We start from the raw sequence: 24,530 nt of genomic DNA, 5'->3' as shown, positions 1-24,530 counted from the left end.
ATCAAACTCAATTAAGTGATACAAGTCAACCATAAATACGTATGGACATCTTTCAGTAGTACGACTCAGGGATCAAATTACACAAACTTTTTTTCGAGTACGATTAATCAGAGGTAGTATCTTTTCTCTTTCTTCGCAGTGATATATCTCAATGACAAATCAAACGGCTCGCCTTTCCTCTTATTATTTTCGACAAAATAATATTGTGATAAATATGCAATAAATAATAATAGATAAATTATTTATATATAATAATATACAAAATTATTATATATATTATTTATTATTTTCGATATAATAATATATTTATTATTACTTATTATATTTTATTATTTCCGACAGAAGAATAAAAATATATAATAATATATAAATTATTTACTAATTTCAACATATAGTACCACCATATACTTTTAATTAAACTCAATTAAGTGATACAAGTCAACCATAAATGCGTACGGAGATATTTCAGTAGTACAACTCAACGATCAGCCCCACTTTCTTTTTTTAGTACAACTAAATATTTAATCAGACGTACTTTTTTTCTTTCTTCAGTAACATATCTCAATGACAGATCAAACGGATCACATCTTATTATTTCCGACAAAATAATATATATAATTAATATAAATAAGTATACATATATAATATATAATATGATTTTTTTTATATTTAATATTAATATATCTATATTACTATATCAATTATATTTTAATATACAAATTATTATATATGTTATTTATTATTTCCGGTAGAATAATATATATAATAAATATAAATCTATTGTATAATAATATATGAATTATTTAATATTAATATATATTAATATATAATTATATTATATTATATATTATTATATTATTATAAATTAAATTTTAATATACAAAAGATTATATATATTCTTTATATATTATTTCCGGCAGAATAATATATAAATTATTATTACTTATTTCCTCTATACTCAATAACATATAAAATAAATATATAAAATATAAAAAATATATAATAACATATAAATCCAAGGCGGGGGTAAAAAAAACGTCCAATTAATTGCACGCAGTGCACATATACATATCCTTCAATAATGATAGCATCGCTATTCTAAGGTGCCCGGCTACGCCCCTCCGCCGGAGGGAGATCGTCGGGAGATCCAACAAGCGGGAGAGGGATGACAGCCCGATGGGGGACGACTTGCGGGCTGAACTTCGCGGACACCTCGTAGATTCCGCTCGTCAAGAGAGGCGCGCGCGCGCGATTTTCGAGTTCCCGCGGACTCCTCGAACTCGATGACTCCGGGAAGTGACAGGAAGGAGCCGTTGTTCCCTTCGCCCTCGAGGATCGACGATTAAGGTAAGCCGCTCGTAATCGAGCTTCAAATCATATACATGCAACAGGGTTGCATCCCTGTGCTCTCTCATTGAAATTGCAACGAGATATATAGTCGCGTGAAACATTTCTATACTTATTTCTCTCTCTCTCTCTCTCTCTCTCTCTCTCTCTCTCTCTCTCTCTCTCTCTCTCTCTCTCTCTCTCTCTCTCTTTTTTTTTCGACTTATTTGGTGATTATTAAAAAAAAATTTATTACTAAGAATTTCGAAAATTATTATTAAAATTTCATAAATTAATATTTGCATATAATATTTTTATTTGTGAGAGACAAACGCGAGATTTTACGATTGTAACTCTTTAGTGAGAAATTTCGATAAATAAATGGCGTTTTTTTTTTTTTTTTTTTTATTGAACTTGTCTTTTTTGCACTGTGATTGAATATCTCGTTTACTTCATCCGAGAATCGCGCGTATCGTGTCGTGACGAAAATAACGAAAAGCGAAAGGAACGAGAAATCTCGATGGATTCGCGTGTCGTGAAAATATACGAGGCGCGGCCGTCGAGAAGAAAGAAAGATCCCATCGCAGAAATGGTGGATGGAGAACACATTATTGAGAGGATTAAAGGATGCTATACCGTGTAATTAATCCCTAATGACCTGGAAAATAATAAATCTATAAAGCTACTTCAAATAACATCACGAGTCTCTCCTCTCGACGAAAGATTGCATAATCTCATTTTCTCCATATATTATTTTTGATATTTATTATTTTATATACACAGTTTTATTGATTATTATTTCATGTATGTCACATTTTTGCTGATATTATCATTGTAATATATCACATAGTATGACGAAGCTAAGCATTTATTTTTCAATTGTATATTTCAATATATTTAATAGATTTCAATATTTTAAAATATATTTTAATATATTAAAATACATTTTAAAATATAATTTAATATATTAAATATTTTGAAATATTGATATATTTCCATATTAAAATATATTTTAATATTTTAATATATTAAAATACATTTTAAAATATATTTTAATATTTTAAATATATTTTAATATTAAAATATATGTTTTAATATATTAAAATATATTTTAACACACGTTTAATTTACTTTAAATATAAAATATAATTTTAATAGTTTATTTTAATATTAAATAAAAACTATATTTAATTACTAAAATATATTTAAAATTCGAAATTTAAATGTCAAATAAAATTTAACCCGTCAAGGTGTAAGAAACGAGTAATGCTTCTCTTTTGTCCTCTTACGATGTCGTTTCCTTTCCGCCAAACCTCGCGTATCGAGGAAGAAGTCGACAATATTGGAGCGATTAAAGGAACACGTAAAAGTGTTGGAGGAAAAAGGAAAACGCGTAGGCGTCCCCGTGGAGGCGTTTTCGTCACGACCCGATACGCCGAAGAGAAAGGAAAAAGACATGACACTTCCCAGACCAGACGCCTCTCTCGCATCTCGTCGATCGTGAAAAGCACGCGGATCTAGTAAAAGCCCGATCTCAAACGAATTTTGATACACGAAACGTATCCGATTTTCTCTCGGCACCTCTATTTCTCTCTCGGTCGCGTTTCTGTTTTTTTTTTTTTTTATTTATTTATTTATTTATTTTTCTTTATTTATTTCTCTCTCGAGAAACGACGTTTCGCTTCGAAAAACGTCGCAGTGGTGCGAGCAATCGTCGCTTCCTCGCAGTCAGTTTTTATTCAAGGTGTCTGTGAACAATGCCGGATGACACTAAGGCACTTGTTGCCTTACTGACGATCACAACGTGAGCGGTCAGTCGTGATCCGCGGATCATCGGGGAGATAATGATTACAGAACAGACCTGGAGCATGATGCTGGACAGCGATGTCACGAGCATCAACGAGTGAGTGATCCTTGGCTTTTTTCTTGTCCGTCCGTCAAGTGTGAAATTTGTTCCATCTGCAAAAAAAAAGAGAGATATTTTTAATTACACATCTCGTTTTTTTCTAGAAATTTATCTATAAAAATAAATCTTTATATCCGACAATTTTATTAGCGTAATTTGAATATAGAATTATTTTTAGCATTAATTTCTCTATAGTAATATTATTCCATTATTAACAAAATATTTTTTATAATTTGCATTATATATATTTATATATATATTAAAATATATATATATATATATATATATATATATATATTGTAAAAATATTTTAAAAGAATTTTTAAAATTATTTTAAATGAAGTTTTTAATATAGTATTATTAGAAATAATAAAATTAAAATAATATTTTAATATTATTCTATTAATACTATTGTATAACAAATTTTATTCAAAATAATTTTTAAAGTTCTTTTAAAATATTTTTAAAAAATTTCTTGATATTATATATTATAGAACATAATTTATTTTTGTTATTTATTAAGGTATATAAAATTATTTTAATTTTGTTTCTAATAATGTTATTATTTATATATAATTTATCAAGATATACAATTATAAATATTTTCTCTCGAAACATTCTATGAATTCCAATTTTTTAATTAAATAACCATAGAATACACTCTTTTCTGAAATAAAATCAGTGTATTATCTTCTGATAACTGATAGTGATAAATATAACTTTGCAAACATTGAAATGTCATTGAGAAGAATCAATTAGTAATTGAATTAGTTATTATCACTGATAAGATATATAAAATATATAATTATATAAGATATATAAAATATATGAATATTTAATAATATTATTAGAAATAAAATTAAAACAATTTTATATACCATAATAAATAACAAAAATAAATTATTTTCTATAATATATAATATGAAGAAATTTTTTGAAAATATTTTAAAAGAATTTTAAAAATTATTCTGAATAAAATTTGTTATAGCATTAATAGAATAATATTAAAATATTATTTTAATTTCATTATTTCTAATAATACTAATAAAAACTTCATTTAAAATAATTTTTTTAATTCTTTTAAAATATTTTTACAATATATATATATATATATATATATATATATATATATTTTTTTTGTTTTCTTTTTCACCAAAGATTAGTCCGCGATCTCTGATGGAATCATACTCTCGACAAATTTCACGCTTCGCGGCATTATATTAATTGTCTGTCTCGTTCGATAATTTAAAAATTCGTATCTTGATGAAAATTCAGGTCGAGCATTTCGCCGAGGAAACAATTATGGATCAAAGCGGTGAAGAAACTGACCTCCGAGAGGCTGGGCCGGGAAGGATTGGCGGCGTGGGAGGACCGGAAGTCCAACGCGGATCCCGAGATCGTCGCCGAGGACAAGAACGACGATGAAGAGCTCGACGAGGAAAACGACGAGGAAGCGGAAGCGGAAGCCGCCGATGGCGCGGAACAGCCTGTGCCCGATGAGGAGGCTCAGACCCAACGCGGTACGAAATTCCCTCGAGTTTCTTCTCGTTCGAAGAGAAGCCCTCATTAGAATTTAAGTTCGATACGTGCTTGAAAATTCGATAGTCGAAACTAATAACCAAGTTTTATTTTCTAATCATTATTTTTTAATAATATAAAATAATATGTAATAATATTTAATAATATATAATAATATATTATTATATTATATAATAATATAATAATATAATCAATATATTTAATATATATATATATATATATTTAATATAGTAATATATAATATAATAATATATTTAATAATATAATTCTATTTTATTTACGAAGTATTTTTTTATTTTATGTAATATATATATTTATTATTATGTGTATAGATTTATACATGTAAAATTATTTTAATTCATTATTTTTAATATTATTATAGTATATATTTTAAATTCTTTTAAAATTTTTGATTAACAAAATATTTTTTGTTTTATATCCTATAAAAATAATGTAAGATTACATATTTTTATATAAAGGGAAAAAATATAAAGAAGAAAAATATATATATAAGAAAAAAATAAAAATGTATGCACATGAGTAGATATACATATAAAATAATTTCAATTAATTATTTTTAATAGTATGTAAAATAGTATACAAAATAATTTTCAAAAAATTCTTTAAAAAGAATTTAAATCTATCTTGTTCCATTTAAAAGTACTGTTTTTTTCGAAATAATCATAAAGTTCTAAACCATACAAAAATAAATTCAAATCTAATATTTGTAAAATACTTAATCCCATCGTTAATTTTGATTTAGTTTGAAGTTAGACGTTAACGTTGCGTTTTAGATGTCTTCAAAAAGGGGATGCTGTACAAGGGAATATTCTTACCCTCGCTGACTAACAGCTTTCACAGCAAGCAGCTGGAGACATCCTATCTTCTCTACTCGAATCGACAGAGGCAGAAGTCCCTGATAACGCTGAACATCGTGGACCTCGGCCTGAAAGTGAGTAAAACAACAGAAAAAAATAATTTCGTACAGAAAAATTATATGAAAAGTAAATGATGCAATTAAATAAAATCGTACATAAATTTTTTAGAGAAAAGTATATTTTAAGATAAGTTATTATTTCTTTGTAAAATGATTTATCTCTAAAAATCTTTAATATTATTATCTCTAAAAATTGATTTGAGATCATTATTATTAAGATAAAAAAATGTTCTGCTTTTTATCGAATTTTCGAGTGAAAAATCAGCCAATTATTAATCGCAACTTTGCGAAATTATAAAATAGATTCGAATTTTATCTTAAATCTCTCTCTTGAAATTAAAAATCTATTTTCCGTGAAACTTTAAATTAAAAATTTATCATCAATAAATCTCAAATCGCTTCTATAGAAAGTATAATTGATAAAAAAATAAGACACGGCAAAAAAAGAAGTTAATAGAAGAGCCTATAAATTTTTATTTAACCTTTCTGTCAATGTATATTTTTTCCATTAATGTATGGAAATTGTCTTTTTAGCTGCTGAACATCCTTTTCTGTTGTATTTTTCGAGTACAAAAGATCTTTGTATTTTGTTTCGAAAACAAATAGTCCAGTAAAGTTAGACTTTGACTTCAAAAAAATTATAATCAAGCTAAATTTTTGTGGAGACCTTTATTTCGATGTTCTAATGAAATCCTGAAAAGTACCCTTAATTTTAGTTAAGGGTTTTTTAATGGGGAATAAAAGGGGGTAAATTTTAGTTTTTTGTCATTATCTCGAAAACTATCAATTTTTCGAGAAAAATAGTTATTAACAAAATTGTAGCTCATAAAATTCCCTACAAGAAAGGTCATTATACTTTTTTTCGTAGAATTAACCGTTTCAAAGAGTTATAGAGTGAATTAAGTCAATAATTATATAACGAACTATAGACATAGCAACTTTACTTAACCGCACGTTTTACTTAAAAACGATTAGTTGTGCGAAAAAAAGTATAATGATCTTTTTGTAGAGAATTTTATGAGCTATAATTTTCATAATAACCATTTTTCTCGAAAAATTGATAGTTTTCGAGATAATGGCAAAAAACTAAAATTTCCCTCTTTTACCCCATATAAAAGAACGCCCTGGCTGAAATTAAGGGTACTTTTCAGGCTGCAATTTAATCGAGACGATCTTTGGTCGCAGATCACGTTAACTGCGATCTGGCTCTGGCAACGGGACCCAAACAATGGCGGTCTCATCGAGGGCCTGTCCTGGGCCGTGTGTTGCATGGCGGCGAATCTGGTGGTGTGCGTGCTCGGCTGGTGGCAATGCTTCTCCAGCAATTATCTGTACTGGGCCTCGATATTCACCTGGTTATTAATAAACTCCCAAGGTGAGGCCCACGCGACTCGTTCCGACCTCCCGATCGATCCCCGTAATTATAAACTCGGCGCGCAATTATAATTACTCCATTTGGAAATATCCTCCCCTTTCGCTCGTCGCTTCTTCTGCGTCCACGAAAATTATCGCGTTTTAAAATCTCTCCCGGAGACGAGGGATTGAAAATATTTGATATTTATATGTAAAGCCAAAGTGAAGCTTCTCGTTTTCCCCGGTCGACGAAATTTGTTTTCGCACACTATTGTGATGGCTCCTCACATACTCGGGGTCGTCAATATTTCATTTCTATCGAGTCCGTCGTTGAATCGAGCGGCGTCTTGCTCTACTGGTCAGCTAAAATCGAGCTCGTTGAAGCGTGGAGCGAAGGCAGAGACCGAAACCGGTAATTTTACTGGGGTTCAGATTTTATATATGCGCGACAATAAGCTCCGAAATATTCCACACCTTTTATATCGACCGGGAGAAAACGAGGACGTCATGATTGACGTCCATGAGGAGGCAAGAGATCCGGCTTTAAGAGTCAGTAAAAATTAAGCATTAACTCTCTTTTTGAATAAATAACACTGAAATTTATTTGCATATTTAATATAAAAAATAAAAATAATAAAATGACAAAAAAATTTTTTAAAAACAAAAAAAATTTAATCATGCCTTCTCTTGGAAAAAAAATTTTTCCCTCTCTAAGAATCAATAAAAAAATTAAGCATTTGCTATCCTTTTGAATAAATAATACTGGAATTTTATTTGCATATTTAATATAAAAAATGAAAATATAAAATGACAAAAAAATTAAAAAGGAACAAAAAATAAGAAATAAAAAATATTTTAATCATGCCTCCCCTTGGAAAACTCTATGGAATAAGTAAAAAAAATTAAGCATTTACTTTTTTTTTAATAAATAGCACTGGAATTGATTTGCATATTTAAAATAAAAAAATGAAAATAATAAACAAAAATAAAAATTTTAATCGTGCCTTCCCTTGGAAAAAATTTTTTTTTTCGCAGGCTTCATAGGTGCCGGTCTGAACTTTACCACCCAGCAACGACTCATGTGGTACATACTCTTCGTGGTGTACGCGCCATACGCGATGCTACCCCTGCCTTTGAGATGGTGCGTCCTCGCCGGCTACGGAACGGCGCTAACACACATGGTGATGGCCGGCATAAGTCTCCTGCGGGACTCCACATATGTAAGGGATTTTTTTTTATCCCTTGGAATTTTTTCACCCCCAAAATCTGCTTCTTCGAAGACATTTTCTTAATCGAATTTTTTTTCAATTAAAAGACAAAATTTTTATTACGAGTAAGATAATGTTTTATATGTTAAATAAATAATGTAATGAAAAAAAATTTTTCTCGATTTTCTTTTCACATATTTATAATCTTCAAACATTAAATCTGTGACTCTCTTACGATTAATTGGAAAATTTTTTTAAAGTAAAAAAATTAAAGTGCAACAATAAAATTACAAATATAATATAAATATATAATATAATATAATATTTAATATATATATATATATATATATATATATATATATTATATATATTTAATATATATACATATTAATTTTATTTAATAACTTAAGCTACATTTTTTGCAATTTTTATATTTGATTTTAGTTCTTTAATTTTGTTTAATTTCGATTATTAATTTACGAAGCCTTTAAATTAGAGTGAACAAAATTTAAAAATTTTTCTCGCAGCTGCGTGACGTCTCGTGCATCGTCCGAATGCTGACGACGAACGTGCTGCTGTACCTGGCCGTGAACTTGGCCGGCATGTACACCAAGTACCTGACGGACCGAGGACAACGACAGGCCTTCCTCGAGACCCATCGTTCGACGGAGACGCGGCAGCGCACGCAGAATGAAAATAATCGGCAGGAGAAGCTGCTGCTTTCAGGTAAAAGAGCAAAAAAAATTTGCATAATTCTGCTTCTTCTCTCATGCTTTATAATATATTTACAATATGTCCTTTTAGATGATTTATTCTAAGGATAAATAATAAATGCTTCCAATCATACAATTAATTAATTAATCTTGTATTTTATGAAGATTTATTGTAGTAGAGATTTGATGAATAATATCTAACACGCTTATTCAGGTACATCAAATCAGTAGAAAAAATATCCATCAAATGAATCTAATAATTAATAGTGAGAAAAACTTTGAAAAAAATTAGAAGCTAGATCTAAACCATCTTCTGTCAATGAATGAGTACCCAGGTACCCGAAACAACTTTAAACGTTCAAAATGTATCGGAACTGTTCTCTGCTCGAAAAAAAATACAAAGAGCCTTTGTTTTCGGAGCCCTTCTAAAATTTAACGGAAAAAAATGTTCGATGCCCAGCAACTGTTATAAAAAAATTGTCACAGTGCAATGCGCCGAAAATACGCAGTTGATGCCTATAAATTGATAAAAGGGTATCCATTGATAAAAAGCTGACGAATTATGCATTGATAAAGAAAAATAAATGAACTTCTTGCTAAAGCAAGATCTTTGGACACGAATTAGTGTTCAAGCTGAACTTAATCTGTCACAAAGCTCATGTAAAACGAACGATTAGAGAGTCCACTATTCAAAGGTCTCTCTTTCTCGAAGAGATGAAGCCTTCAAGGAGGAGACTCGCTCTCGCGGGATCGTAACTAGACTGGAGGTGTATTTATGTACATATATGTATTGTAAAACGACACATAAAAAATCTTCGATGCCAGCAACTGTTCTAAAAAAAATGTTACAGTGCAATGTGTCGAAAATACCAAGTTGATACCCATAAATTGATAAAAGGGTATTCATACATTGATGAAAAGGTGACGAATTATGCATTGATAAAGAAAAATAAATGAACTTGCTAAAGCAAGATCTTTGGACACGAATTAGTGTTCAAGCTGAACTTAATCTATCATAAAGCTCATGTAAAACGAACAATTAGAGAGTCCACGATTCAAAGGTCCCTCTTTCTCGAAGAGATGAAGCCTTCAAGGAGGAGACTCGCTCTCGCGGGATCGTAACTAGACTGGAGGTGTATTTATGTACATATATGTATTGTAAAACGACACATAAAGAATGTTCGATGCCAGCAACTGTTCTAAAAAAAATGTCACAGTGCAATGTGTCGAAAATACCAAGTTGATACCCATAAATTGATAAAAGGGTATTCATACATTGATGAAAAGGTGACGAATTATGCATTGATAAAGAAAAATAAATGAACTTCTTGCTAAAGCAAGATCTTTGGACACGAATTAGTGTTCAAGCTGAACTTAATCTATCATAAAGCTCATGTAAAACGAACAATTAGAGAGTCCACGATTCAAAGGTCCCTCTTTCTCGAAGAGATGAAGCCTTAAGGAGGAGACTAGCTGTCGCGGGATCGTAACTAGACTGAAGGTGTATTTATGTACATATATGTACTGTAAAACGACACATAAAGAATGTTCGATGCCAGCAACTGTTCTAAAAAAAATGTCACAGTGCAATGTGTCGAAAATACCAAGTTGATACCCATAAATTGATAAAAGGGTATCCATACATTGATGGAAAGGTGACGAATTATGCATTGCTAAAGAAAAGCAAATAAATTTCTTGCTAAAGCAAGATCTTTGGACACGAATTAACGTTCAAGCTGGAGTTAATCAATCATGGAGCTCATGTGAAACACGCGATTAGAGAGTTCGCGACTCGAAGATCCCTCTCTCTCTCTCGAGATGAAGCCTTCGAGAAGGAGACTCGCTCTCATCGTGGGATCGTAACTAGGCTGGAGGTATATTTATATGTGTATATTTATTGTAAAACGACACACGCGCGGGACGGGTAACTCGCGTCGCCGCTCGTCCATGCATAATTTGCTCGGCCGAGTGTCAAAAAGGGTCACTAGACACTCTCTCGGCCGATTGCGCCGATTGGACGCACGTTTTTCCGATAGCCTTTTACGTTACGTCGGCGTTGTTCCTCCGCCAAGAGCGAGAGAGAGAGAGAGGAAGATCCCGATATATCGATCCGATGCTGCTCCTCGTAGCCTAGACAAAAATACACGTCGTCGTCGAGTACACATTACACCGGGATTACATAAATACACCAGCAACCTCTGACCCACTATCCCTCTCGCAACGTAACGCTCGCCGTACAATTTGTTTGTGTTTTCCCTGAATTGATATGTATAATGTCGCGAGGCGTTTCTTTTTGTTAGTTATATACAAAGTTATAAGCCCTGGAGATTGAAGAACCCTTTTCAGGAACTTGAAGATAAAGCTTGAGATATGTTAGAAACAGCCAGCTGAACAGCTTCTGTTTCTCACTTTTTTTATGACAGATGAAAATTAGATGAAGAAATATTTAACGAAGAGAGAGAATAAATTATGTGGCAATTTACAATAATAGTGACATTTTCATCGAGAAATCTCGTATATGTCAAAGAATAGGGAACACGTACAATGCACAATTTTTTTATATTTTTATAAAGTGATTATTACCATGTAAAAGTTACATAAAATAATAATATAAGAATGATAAATTATATGTATAAATATCTATTATAATAAAATAATTACTCTCTCTTTCTCTCTGTTAAGTGAAGTTGCATTCAAGGTCAAATTGATTTTTTTTTTTTAATAAAACGTATATTATATTTTTAAATAAAATCTTAATAAACTGCAAGTTTTAAGCAATTTTCTCTTACAACAATCATTTTCAAAACTTAAAATTTATGTGCTTTTTATAGCTTCATACTTTTTTCATTTTAACAATATATGCACATGCAATATAGTTTTATATACATATGTATATACATACATATATGGTATATAAAATTATATTATATATATATATATATATATATATATATATAATACTATAATAAAATAAATATAAAAAATATAACATATATGTACCTCTAATATAAAATATAAATAAATATAATATAATATACAAATAAAATTATATAAGAAATATAAAAAATAATATATAAAAAATACCAATTGTAATATATATAAAAAATTGAAATAATTAATTTTTTATCATTCTTACTCGATTGCAGTGTTACCCGATTTCGTCGCCAAGGAGATGATCCGTGACATCTCTCGCGAAACCGCACGTGGAGGAACGATATCCTTCACTCCGAATCAATTCCACCGGATATACATCCATCGCTATGAGAACGTCAGTATCCTGTTTGCCGATATCAAGGGATTCACAGGTATGATTCAAAGAGAAAAATCTCGCTCGCAGAAAGACTGTCACTTTTCTCATACATACATATATCTTCAATTTCACTAAAGGAAAAAACTAAATAAATGCGAAAAACTTTAGAAAATGATGTTTTGTTGAAAATTAAGAGGGATTTTTCATATAAAAACATATTATACATTTCCCCATATATTTCTTCTCTGAGGAGTTACTCCAAGGAGTTATAAAAATTAATTAGGTTTTTATATTCTTTTCTCAAATTTTGGGCCAGTTAAAAAAATAAAATTTGATGTTTTCCACTAATAAAAAGAATATTAATTCATATTTTTTTTAATTTTTTCGTATCGTTACAAGGGGATGAAACTAACAACCCCTATTCAATTTTTTATTAGAATTTTTCAACGGAATGTGATTATTTAAAAATATGCGCTAGAAAGCTTGATTTCTTTGGAAACTTTTTTATTTCTTTCATTTTTTTCGTAAACTCAATAGTTTTCAAGAAAAAAACACTTAACCTTAATTTTTAAATTTTCCTTTGAAGAAATGTAGCTTCTTACAAAAGAAGTATACATTTTTTTTTATATAAAAAATTTCCTTTAAATTTTGACGAAGAATCATCTTTTAAAATTCTTCGCACTTATTTAAAAACACCCCAAGTAGCGAACTGATTAAACGTCATTAAACGTCAAAATGACGTCATTAAACGAGAAAATGACGTCAAAATGACGTATGCTTGTTAAATGGGACCCTGTATATACGAGTCGAAGACATGAATAATAATTCATTCCGTCTTGATCTCACCCAAGCTCTCGCGAGTCAATGCAGCGCTCAGGAACTGGTCAAGGTGCTGAACGATCTCTTCGCTCGCTTCGACAAGCTGTCGGCGGAAAACCACTGTCTGCGCATAAAGCTCCTCGGTGACTGTTACTACTGCATCTCCGGCCTGCCGATCGCCAGGAGCGATCATGCCCATTGCTGCGTCGAGATGGGCCTGCACATGATAAAGGCCATACGGGACGTGAGATTCACCACCAAGGTACTGGGACATTTTATCTCGCGATTTGGTATACTCTTTTAAAAATGAAACGAAGAAGTCTTTGTACCAAATATTTTAAAGCCAACATTTTTTCGAGAATAAGATCTCTGTATCTACTTATTTAAAAAATATCTGAAATAAAAGAAAAAAATATTTTATATACACTCTTCAAAATAATTGAGGGAAAAAATTGTACAAAAAGGCAGACTTTAAATAGCTGTAACTTCGTTTCAAAAAATGTTCTTATTTTTTTTTTGTTGAAAAAATCACTTTATGTAACTTTTTCAACAAAAGAGAGAAAACGCGAATTTCTTCGTTATTTTCACCTATTTGTAAAAAAATTCATTCAGTTAAAAAAAAATTCAGTCTCCATATCATCTTATAGAGCAAAAATTCAGCTTTAAGAATCAATTCTTAAAATTGCTGTACGATGATTTTTAACGGAGTTATAAATGATCAAAATGAAAATAACATTTTCTCTTCAATTTTCGATAATTTGGTAAGGAAAGATCAAAATTTAAATTTAAAAAAAAGGTGATAAATATAAGGCCAACTTATCGAGCTGAATATTCGAGATGTTCAGTCAACTACCATTTATTACATGTATAAATTATAAAACTACAGTCATTATATTAAAACTAACGCAAATTACAATCATTCTATAAACGTTTCGACCGCACGCGGTCTTCTTCAGTATAATTATTGAAATATAAATTCTTACAATTCACATAATATCGAAATTTAATTATATATATTTCTCAATGATACAATTAACCCTTTGGAAAATACTAATAAAAAATGGTTTGTTAATCTTTCCAACACAGACATTCCGCCTAACGTTTCTAATCTGTTGCAAATGGGTGATAAATTCTGTCTTCCGAATATTAGTAAAAAAACAGCGATACATGAATTCATCAAGGACATAGAGAGTAATAGCAAACGAAATAATATTAATAATCTCACAACGATCAGAAATATCGCGGTTCCAAAATTTGCACAACTTCTGAACACGAAGGATAAAAATGACGTAAGTCAACAAAAATTACTTGGTGCACACAGAGATTTAATAAAATTTTGTAAAGACAATCCGAATGTTCTATTCACACGCGCGGACAAGGGTAATGCTACGGTGGCAATGGAAAGATCTCATTATATTAACAAAATGGAAAACGTTTTAAAAGATGTCAACACTTACACTATTGTTAAAAAAAATCCGTGCAAAAAAATAGAGAACGATTTGAATGATTTGTTGAAGAGATGGCTTAAGGAAGATTATATTTCAAAAAACGAATATTATAAATTACGTTGTAGTGATTCTCTCCTTCCAAAAGCGTATGGATTACCTAAAATCCATAAGGAAAACTATCCAGTTAGAATCATAGTTTCATCGGTTGATACAGCTCTATACTCGCTGGCTTCGTTTTTACAAAACACCTTACGAACTAGCCTACCCAAAGCGAAAAGTCATATTAATAATAGTTTTGATTTGTACAGCATATTGTCTGGTAAAAAGATTGATGAGAATGATAGGATGTTTTCCTTGGATGTGGTGTCTTTGTTTACGAACGTTCCTCTGGATCTTGCGATTGACGGTATTAACGATAGATGGGATTACATTGGAATAAATACTAAAATACCGAAAAACGAATTTTTGGGGGGTATAAAATTCATATTGACTTCTACATATTTTACATTTGATGACATAATTTATAAACAGACGTTTGGGACCCCTATGGGGTCACCGTTATCACCAATTATTGCAGACCTGGTTATGCAAGATCTTGAGGATACAGTTCTCAAAGCGTTGAATTTGGAATGTTTGTTTTATTTTCGTTATGTGGATGACATAATAGTGGCCACCTCTATGACTAATATGACTCAGATTGTGAATAATTTTAACAACTATCATGAAAGACTTAAATTCACGGTCGAACAAGAGGTTAACCATAGCTTGAATTTCTTAGATTTATCACTTAAAATTATTAATAACAAAATATATATAGACTGGTATCAAAAAGAAACCTTCTCAGGAAGGACGTTATCATTTTATTCAAACCACCCATTATGCCACAAAATTGGAATAATATATAACCTTGTAGACAGATGTCTATTGCTATCACATCCACTATTTTTTAATAAAAATTTGGAGTTAATTATTAATATACTCAGAAGCAATGGTTACCCTCTTGATCTGATTTTTAACAAAATTAATCATCGGATAGAACACATCATATCTAAGGGGAGCATTATAGAGAGACAGGCCAACATAGAAAGAACAAAAAGTATAGGAAATGACTCGGTCAATAAAAAATTCTTTGTCATTCCGTATATAGATGGGATCTCAGAAATGATTGTTTCCTCGGTAAAAAATAAAAATTGTATGGTAGGGTATAGATGTCTCAACAAACTGGATAATATTATTAAAGCGCAGAAAGATAAAACTAAACATCCATGCAATTCGAATGTGGTTTATAAGATCAGTTGCAATAATTGTAATGCATCTTATGTAGGCCAAACAAAGAGGCAATTGCAGACGCGAATGAAAGAACATAAAAATAATATTAGATTGGACTCAACGAAACATTCAGTAATTTCTGAACACATAATAAATGAACATCATACTTTTAATTGGGACAATGTTAAGATCATGGACAACGAAAATAATTATTATAAAAGACTCATTTCTGAGATGCTACATATCAAGGAACAAAAAAATGGACTAAATTTAAACAAAGATACTGAGTTACTTAGCGAGTCGTATTTTGATATTTTGGATATATTAGCGAACAAGAAATAATAATAGGACAAATAGGACATTAACGAGTAAAACATAGATATTAGATCATATATAAACACGCACGCTCTCCGATCAAGTAGAGTTTAAAATGAGCTGTCTTTCTGTATTGTTGGTTTGTTATGTGTCATCCTTAATAACTGTTAATAAGTAGCAAAATTGTCAAGAAGAACGATGATAGGTAAGCATACTACCAATTGTAGGGGATACATATTATAATTTGGACATACGTTGATCGGTAATTGTTTATTAATCGCAGCGCCTACGGAACGGGTTAATTTCTCGCATATTAACGATGAAACTATCCGAGATCTGAACAAAATCAGGGATCATATCGAGGCGAACATTGTTGGACAGGACGGATTGAAACACGCGTTAATTGCTCAAAAACTCTTGATTCTGAATAACTATAATTAAATTTCGATATTATGTGAATTGTAAGAATTTATATTTCAATAATTATACTGAAGAAGACCGCGTGCGGTCGAAACGTTTATAGAATGATTGTAATTTGCGTTAGTTTTAATATAATGACTGTAGTTTTATAATTTATACATGTAATAAATGGTAGTTGACTGAACATCTCGAATATTCAGCTCGATAAGTTGGCCTTATATTTATCACTTTGTTTTCAATATACGAGCGACAATTGTATTAATTTATTTTTAAAAAAAAGGATTTTGCAGGGAAAACATCAAACTTTAACATAAAAATATCACAAAAATTTTTCAAATCTTCTTCTATATGCGACACGTCTACAAAGTGAGAAGAAAATTTTCCATTTCGTAATGTTTGTCATTTCTGTATGTAAAAAAATATCAGAATTGAATAAAATGAAAAAAAGCTACGACCTTTTGAAAGTAGAGATTTCAAGCTTCAAAAATCTTTTTTAAAATTTAAATTCTCATTTTTCGAAACAAAGTTACACCTATTTAAAATTTGCCTATTTTTTTGAGAATTTTTTGATCTCTTAATTATTTTGAGGAGTGTATTATTTTACATCTCTAAAAATATTATTTTGAATTTTTTCATTTTTTCCTCGCGTATATTTTCTCTTCAGACGGATCTGAACATGAGGATAGGGATCCACAGCGGATCAGTACTATGTGGGGTCTTGGGTTTGCGAAAGTGGCAGTTCGATGTGTGGTCTTATGATGTCACACTCGCGAATCATCTTGAAAGCGGAGGAATACCGGGGTATGTAAAAAGATTTTTTCATCATATTAAAAAAAACAAAAGTGTAAATGTTCCTTTTTAAAAAATGCATGGAAAGTCGATTATATTGTCTACTACATAACAAAAATTTATAACAGAAATTAAAATGATGTACATAATAGAAATTAGGTGAATTAAAATTACGTACATAATAGAAATTCAGGAATTAAAAATATGTATGTACAAATATATATATAATTTTATCATATAAATAGTTTAATATCATAAAGTTAATTTTATTGAATAGCTAAAATAATTCTTATTTTTCCTCGACTTTAATTTTATTATATTATACCAGCAAGAAATGATGTATTTTTATATAAATTCTTAAATTTAAAATTTTTTATTTCTTTCGAAAGAAAGTGAAATTAAAATTTAACAAAATTCCCTGAAAATACATACACTTCTGCGTTTAAAGACTTCGAGATTAACAAATTCCGTAAATTTGGGATTTCTCGATTTCCAGGAGGGTGCACATTTCCGCCGACACGCTCAAGTGCCTAAACGACGTATACGAGGTGGAACCCGGCTATGGTAGCGAGCGGGACAATTATCTCAAAGACAGAGACGTCGTGACGTACCTCATCAAGCAGGTGGAGCCCCTCAAATCCAGACGAAGACATTCGTCGAGGCCGAAAGTCTTGACGGAGGAAGAGATAGCCGCGAATAAGAACAAGAAAAGCTTCAGGATGAATAATCCTCACGGGAACAGCAACCCGAATTCCATGGACGATGACACGATCGGGGTCGATTGGACGCCTGAAATCCCATTCGAAAATGTAAGTATTAATTTGAATTTTCTTACACTCTTCTGATAGATCCTGCGTTCAATTATATGACATCATCTAAAGAAATTAAATTTTAATTTGAAAAATCTTAATCAAAATAATTTCAATTTATTTTTACATTACTCATTACTTGAATTTATTAAATTGCATTACTGATATTTTTTCAATTTTCCATATATTTTATTAATATAAAAATAAAAATAATGTTTTAAATAATGTGTTATAATATATGTTATAATATATAAACTCGATTAATATTTTTGACAGTTATCAGCTGATTCCTGTCAAAAAATATTAATGAAGCGTTAAGTTGCTAATTAAATTTTTAAATAATAATATGTTATACATAATATATTATACAACTTTGATAGTTATCAAAAATCAGCTGATAACTATCAAAAATATTAATCGAATTTAAAGAACTTTTTGCAATCAGATGATTTCTGTCAAAAAAAAAGTATTGACTGCGAATAAGGTATTATAACATATAATTTACAACATATTACTTTTTAATTTTTTATTTTAACAAATTATTATTTCAAAATATAATTAGCAAATTTTTGTTTTATTAGTATATTTTGACAGAAATCAGCTGATTAAAAAATTCTTTAAACTTGATTAATATTTGTGACAGCTATCAGCTAATTTCTGTCAAAAATATTATTCGAGCTTAAAGTTTATAACATATTATTTACAACATTATTATTTTAATTTCTATAACATATTTTTATTTTAAAATTTAATTTAATTTAACACTTTTAATCAGCGCTGATTTCTGTCAAAAAATATTAATTGAGTTTAAATAAACTATTATTTTTTTAAAAATATCTTTCTTTTTAATATAAATCGCTTGTGTTGTTCTAATTAAAATAGCAAATTAATGAATTTATATATCATATAAAATAAATTCAAGAATTACAATAAATGAAATAAATAAATTTGTGCCTTATAAATCGTTTAATTAGGCTGCATTATAATCTAGTTGCAAACAAATATTGATCAATTTATTATATTAATTAGTAGAAATTGAAGAGAAATTTTGTCATCAATCAAGATTACTATTAATTTCTTTTATTTATTCTGTGCGATTACAGTTGAATACAGCTACATCGATGAGCAATTTGGAGTCCGAATATCTCGAAGAGGAAAACGGTCAACCGGCTAAACCGAGCAATAAGGCAGCTATAACGGCAGCAGAGGAAAAGAAGAATGCTATCGAAACTGCTAGTAATAAACGTATGAGGTTGGCCAACATAAACACGTGGACTTTGCGTTATAACGACGAGAGCATGGAATCCAAGGTAAAAAATCTCTAAATTGTATTAATTATGTTCTAAAAATGTATTTTAGTAAGAAATTTTTTAGCTTAATTTTTTTAAGTCAATCTTTTTTTATCTTAATAAAATATCGATAAAATTTTTTGTGTTTAAAAAGAAAAGAAAAGAATGTTTTAAATTCGATATATAGAAAATCTGCAGTTAATAAGATTGAAGCAAGTATAGGATATTTCATATATGTATATCTATTGTATAATAAAATTATTATAATTAATTTTTATTATTTCTTAATTATTTGTATATTCTCTGCTAATTATTATAATTAATTATGTCGCAGTTTGACCAATTACGAGAGGACATGTTCAAGTCCAACATGATATGCTGCTTCGTTATATGGCTCTTCATCGCTGTCTGCCAAGCTATAATCTTGTCCGAGTAAGTAAAAATTAAACCATAATTAATAATTAGTAATTATATACCTTTGAAGGACACAATAATATTAATGCGACTCTTCACTTCGCTCTCGTCTTTAAGGGAATCCTAAACGTCCTTGAAAAGTCTGTCGTTTTTTTCCTGTTTTATCGACAAAAGGTGATGTTAGAAATAAAATAAACTATAAATCTCTTTATTAGCTATACGGATTGTTTTTTACCTGAATTAGAGCGCTTCGGCCTTTGTTAATATTAATACTTTAATTTGTACAGGAAAAAGATTTATCAAAATCTGTATTTAGTCTCAGATTTATAGTTTATTTAACCTCACATTTTGTCGATAAAACAGGAAAGAAACAACAGACTTCTCAAGGACGTTTATAGGATCCCCTTAAATATTCGAATTTTAATCTTTCGCAAACTCAAGTTTCTCTTCAACGAAAAATAAACTGTTCTAATTAGCCAAAAAATGATTTTGATAAATATAAATCGAGTCAAAAATAATTTTTTCAGCTGTCTGATTCTCCTGATCTCCCTGCTGGTGACCACTGTGATCCTGGTGGCGTCGTCGATTCTGGTGATGGCGGAGGAGTTCAAGGGCATGCCGACGTATCTGCAGCACACCTCGTCCATGCTGGTGCACAACAAGAAGCACCGCACCATCTTCATTTGCGGAGTGATCAGCCTGATGGCGCTGACCTCCATCATCGGCGTTCTGACGTGTTCCATCACGGTGCGTCCGTATCAGGAAGTGATGGTGCTCGAGCGCCAGCAACAGCAGGAGTCACCTCTGACGACGACCTTGACGGTCCCGCTTCCGTCGCCGGAGAGGCTGACCGCGACCACGTCAAGGTCACCGAACCGGGACCACTTCATCCTGACGTTCCTGGAGGCCGCTTTGAGCGACGAGTCGACCGAAGAGAAGAAAATCGTCCCCTCGACGGAGAACAGCACCCTGGAAGGGGGCTCCAGCAATATCGAGCTGAAGCTTACGCGAGTGGTGAACGGCAGGGAGACCGGAAGAAGCAGGAAGGAGTTCTTCCGGTTCTACAGGTCGGTCTTTCAGCGACAATTTTAGCTTTTGGGTACTACAAAATTCTCTTTGTAACGTTGTAATATTTTTTTACAGATACGAGCAGCGCTACGAGAAACCGGAAGCCGGAAGTCGAGTCTACAGACGTGTCGCGCGTAAAATACAGAGGAAGATCCTCTCCGTCGCCGACGACGAGAATCAAACTCACCCCTTGAGGAATAACATCGATGACCTTAACGATCTTGAAGAGACCGCCTGTATCCGGCCAGAATATATGGTTTTTACATGGATTCTTTGCCTGATCGCTCTCGCTTCAGCCTTGAAACTGTATTACCTGGTGAAGACTGCACTAGCCGCGGCGATCGTCCTGGTGTACGCGGTCCTGATCCTTGTCGTCTGCAAGGACATGTTCACCGAAGGAGAAAGACACGTGTAATTCTCAATTCAATATCAATAATGACATAATATAATATGTGTGTTAATATAATATATAAAATATAATAATAATATAGCAATAATATAATAATAATATAATAACATATAATATAATAATATGATAATAATATGTTCAACAAAAAAAAAACATAATCGGAACGAGTCTTTTGTTTCTTAGTTTTTTGCAGGATTGGATAAGTTAATGATTTTTTGAAATTAAATTAAGTTAAAGTTAGTTGCTTATACAATGAATTTAATTAATTTAGTTCAAGTTAAATTAAGATTAAATTAATTGCAGTTAATTCAAAAGTTAATTTTTAAAAACATTTATATTAAATTAAAATTTTGTTTGTTAATTCTCTTGAAATTTATAATAACAATAAATAACAAAGAAATTTTGACTTTTATATAGAAATATTTCTCAAAATTGTGGCGTGATGGAGCAATTTGGAAACCGGATTCAGTATAAAAAAAATATAAAAAACGACTAATCTCGTTCTAATTAATTTTTTTTGTTGAACAGATAATAACAAAACTTGTTAACATATCCTTCATGCTTGGTCGATAATAAATAATCTAATCCCTCTCTTAGATCCGCGATATCTCTACCAGCGCAGATGCTGACCTTCCTGACAGTCTTCCTCGTGATGGTCACCTACCACGGTAGACTGGTGGAAGTGACGTCACGTCTGGACTTCCTTTGGAAGCAACAAGCCGAGAGAGAGCTGAGCGACATGATCGAGTCTCGACACAACAATATGCAACTTCTGAAGAACATCCTGCCGGATCACGTGGCGCATCACTTCCTCACGGCGGATCGTGCGCCGGAAGTAAGACCCGGATCTTGTCTTATTTGACATATATAGAGTGTCTTCTCCAAATATCCGCTTAATAATTGATTCTCTGATCAAAACCGTGTCCACCGTTTGATCAGGAAATCTGTTGAAGGGAGTTTTTGAGACACTCTGTACAGGCAAATAGACTCTGCCAATTAATAACTTTAATTCACATTAATCTAGGAACTCTATTCCCAATCGCGGGACAAAGTTGGCGTGATGTTCGCCAGCGTACCGAACTTTACAGAATTTTACTCGGAGGACGTGAACAAGGGAATGGAGTGCATTCGCCTGCTCAACGAAATCATCGGTGATTTTTTTAGTTTCAAATTTTTTAGTTTAAAATTGGGTCATTTTACAAACTTCAATTAATATATATATATATTTCCATTTTGACAATAATTAATGTATAATTTATTTGACATTTATTTGACAGCTGATTTCGACGAGCTGTTGGATGAGACGCCGTTTCACTGCATCGAGAAGATAAAGACGGTCGGCGCCACTTACATGGCCGCATCAGGATTAAACCCCAGCCAAACTGTAATAATAGCAAATATGAAATAATATAACAATTTAATAATATCAAATATCACAATTCGTTAATTGGAAATATTGTCTTCAATTCTAGAATGCACAAGAAAAATACCTTATTTCTTTGATCTTTCCAAATCAATTCTCTCTTATTGCCACTAGGTAATTTTTAAAATAAATCCTCTGCTTTGTATAAAAATTATTCGACTCAATTTGTATTCATCAAAATAATTTTTCTTTTTTTGCTCAATTTTATTAAAATAGGTGCATTCTAAGATTGGGCCTAATTTATTTTCTGCTGAAGAGAATCTTGACTTTGTGGAAGATTAAAATTCGAATAATTGGGCAGGATAACTGCGGCGACGACATGGAACACCTGTGCAGACTGGTGGACTACGCAGTCGCTATGCGTCACCGTCTCGAGGACGTGAACGTTCACTCGTTCAACAACTTTGACCTGCGAGTGGGCATCAGCTGCGGACCCCTGGTGGGTGGCGTGATCGGGGCCCGTAAACCAGTCTTTGACATATGGGGCAACACCGTCAACGAGGCTTCGAGGATGGACTCCACCGGCGTGATGGGAAAGATACAAGTCCCGCACGACATCGCCAGGGTAACACTTCATTAGGAAAAGGGACTATCCACTAAGCACTAAGTGACAGTAATATAACATCGATGTTATATGACTGTTACTTAGTGTTTGATGGGTAGAGATCAAGTTTAATGTCAAGTGGAGTCTATAATAAAGCTCTATTTTCTAATATCCGAATAATATAAGAAATAATACTACAGGGCAATGATTCTTCAATGATTAACCATCTAAAATAATGATTAGAAATTCGCTTAGATTATTATAGCAATTCTGTTACTTAGTGTTTAGTGAATAGAGATAGGATCCAGTGTAATGTCAAGTGGAGTCTATAATAAAGTTCCATTTTCTAATATCCGAATAATATAAGAAATAATACTACAGAGCAATGATTCTTTAACGATTAATTATCTAAAATGATGATTAGAAGTTAGCCTAGATTATTATAGCACTTCTATTAAATCACCGTATATAATTGTGTGTACACCAGTTTCTGGAGTCGAGGGGTTACCAGACGCAGAAGCGCGGGCTAATCGAGGTGAAGGGGAAAGGCACAATGGAGACGTACTTTGTTTTGGGCAAGGCAACCCTGCAGCAAGAAGGCACTCCCAGACACAGGAGCACCTGTCGCAGCCTCGCCGCCGTCGTCTACGGAGTGGTCCAGGCGCGTCGCAAGCAGATCAGAAAACAAGCGTTACGGAGAACCTAGACCGACGAGATAGACCCGAGAATAGTTCGTGTCGCCAACGTGATCATAGATCGATGCAAGAAATCTCGATCTCGATCCCTCACGATCACTCGCCAAAGGGATCGCAGCTTCGAACACGTGTAACTTCGAAGACGATGATCTCTGAAGATATGAGAGAAGAGACACGATGCACTTTATATATTCTCGAGTCTAGGAAGATATTACTTCCATTTTTAAAGAAGAAAGTTTTGCGCTCTCTTTTACGATTTTTTTATTTGAAGATATTTATTTAAAAGAAAATAATAATTTCTTCAACGAGATAAAATAATGTAAGAGAGAAGCGATTTTTCTTCTTTCGCAGCGATCTAACGATGAGATGAATGACGATGAGTACTTATCTGGATCTGAAGATCCAGCTTCGAGGGAGGGAGTTTTTTGTCCAATTTCATTTCCGTGTCATTTTGCCACAATGATGTTGTTGAATGTATATAGCACACTTACAATAAATAATCCATCTTATATAAACACGAGTTGCGCGCCTTTCTTTTTAATTACAGTTTCAAGTTTCTTGTTTCTTCTACAGTATGATAATATTCT

The 24,530-nt window shown here is 31.6% G+C and overlaps 1 protein-coding gene across 3 annotated transcripts; it reads left to right on the top strand.

Moving 5' to 3' along the window:
- Nucleotides 1-1,174: 1,174 nt before the first annotated feature.
- On the top strand, nt 1,175-24,458 carry Adcy8 (adenylyl cyclase 78C). Of its 3 annotated transcripts, none has more exons than XM_085490012.1 (20): nt 1,175-1,347; nt 3,181-3,229; nt 4,508-4,752; nt 5,566-5,723; nt 6,894-7,083; nt 8,097-8,281; nt 8,797-8,995; nt 12,129-12,287; nt 13,084-13,313; nt 17,168-17,304; nt 17,789-18,101; nt 19,205-19,411; nt 19,725-19,822; nt 20,332-20,871; nt 20,948-21,283; nt 21,879-22,116; nt 22,306-22,432; nt 22,559-22,665; nt 23,006-23,269; nt 23,736-24,458. In XM_085490012.1, exons 2-20 carry the CDS (start codon nt 3,195-3,197, stop codon nt 23,952-23,954), a joined length of 3,987 nt encoding a protein of 1,328 aa, XP_085346138.1. In that variant the 5' UTR covers nt 1,175-1,347; nt 3,181-3,194; the 3' UTR covers nt 23,955-24,458. The 3 variants fall into 3 exon arrangements, with proteins under 3 accessions (XP_085346138.1, XP_085346136.1, XP_085346137.1); XM_085490010.1 differs by having other exon boundaries at nt 3,071-3,229; XM_085490011.1 differs by having other exon boundaries at nt 3,055-3,229.
- Nucleotides 24,459-24,530: the final 72 nt, after the last annotated feature.

This window comes from Nylanderia fulva, unplaced genomic scaffold, assembly GCF_048542155.1.
Source record: "Nylanderia fulva isolate GAGA-0341 unplaced genomic scaffold, ASM4854215v1 Scaffold94, whole genome shotgun sequence".
Lineage (NCBI taxonomy): Eukaryota > Metazoa > Arthropoda > Insecta > Hymenoptera > Formicidae > Nylanderia > Nylanderia fulva.
The sequence above is the reverse complement of the archived record's forward strand: the minus strand, read 5'-3'. Positions and strand labels throughout refer to the sequence as shown.

What these genes read in the sequence shown, in the direction of transcription:
- Adcy8 (XM_085490010.1), top strand. Translation starts at nt 3,171, where the DNA reads ATGATTACAGAACAGACCTGGAGCATGATGCTGGACAGCGATGTCACG. An exon ending in GAGTTCTTCCGGTTCTACAG is followed by an intron (nt 20,872 to 20,947) that starts GTCGGTCTTTCA and finishes ATTTTTTTACAG; the next exon opens with ATACGAGCAGCGCTACGAGA. An exon ending in CGGCGGATCGTGCGCCGGAA is followed by an intron (nt 22,117 to 22,305) that starts GTAAGACCCGGA and finishes ACATTAATCTAG; the next exon opens with GAACTCTATTCCCAATCGCG.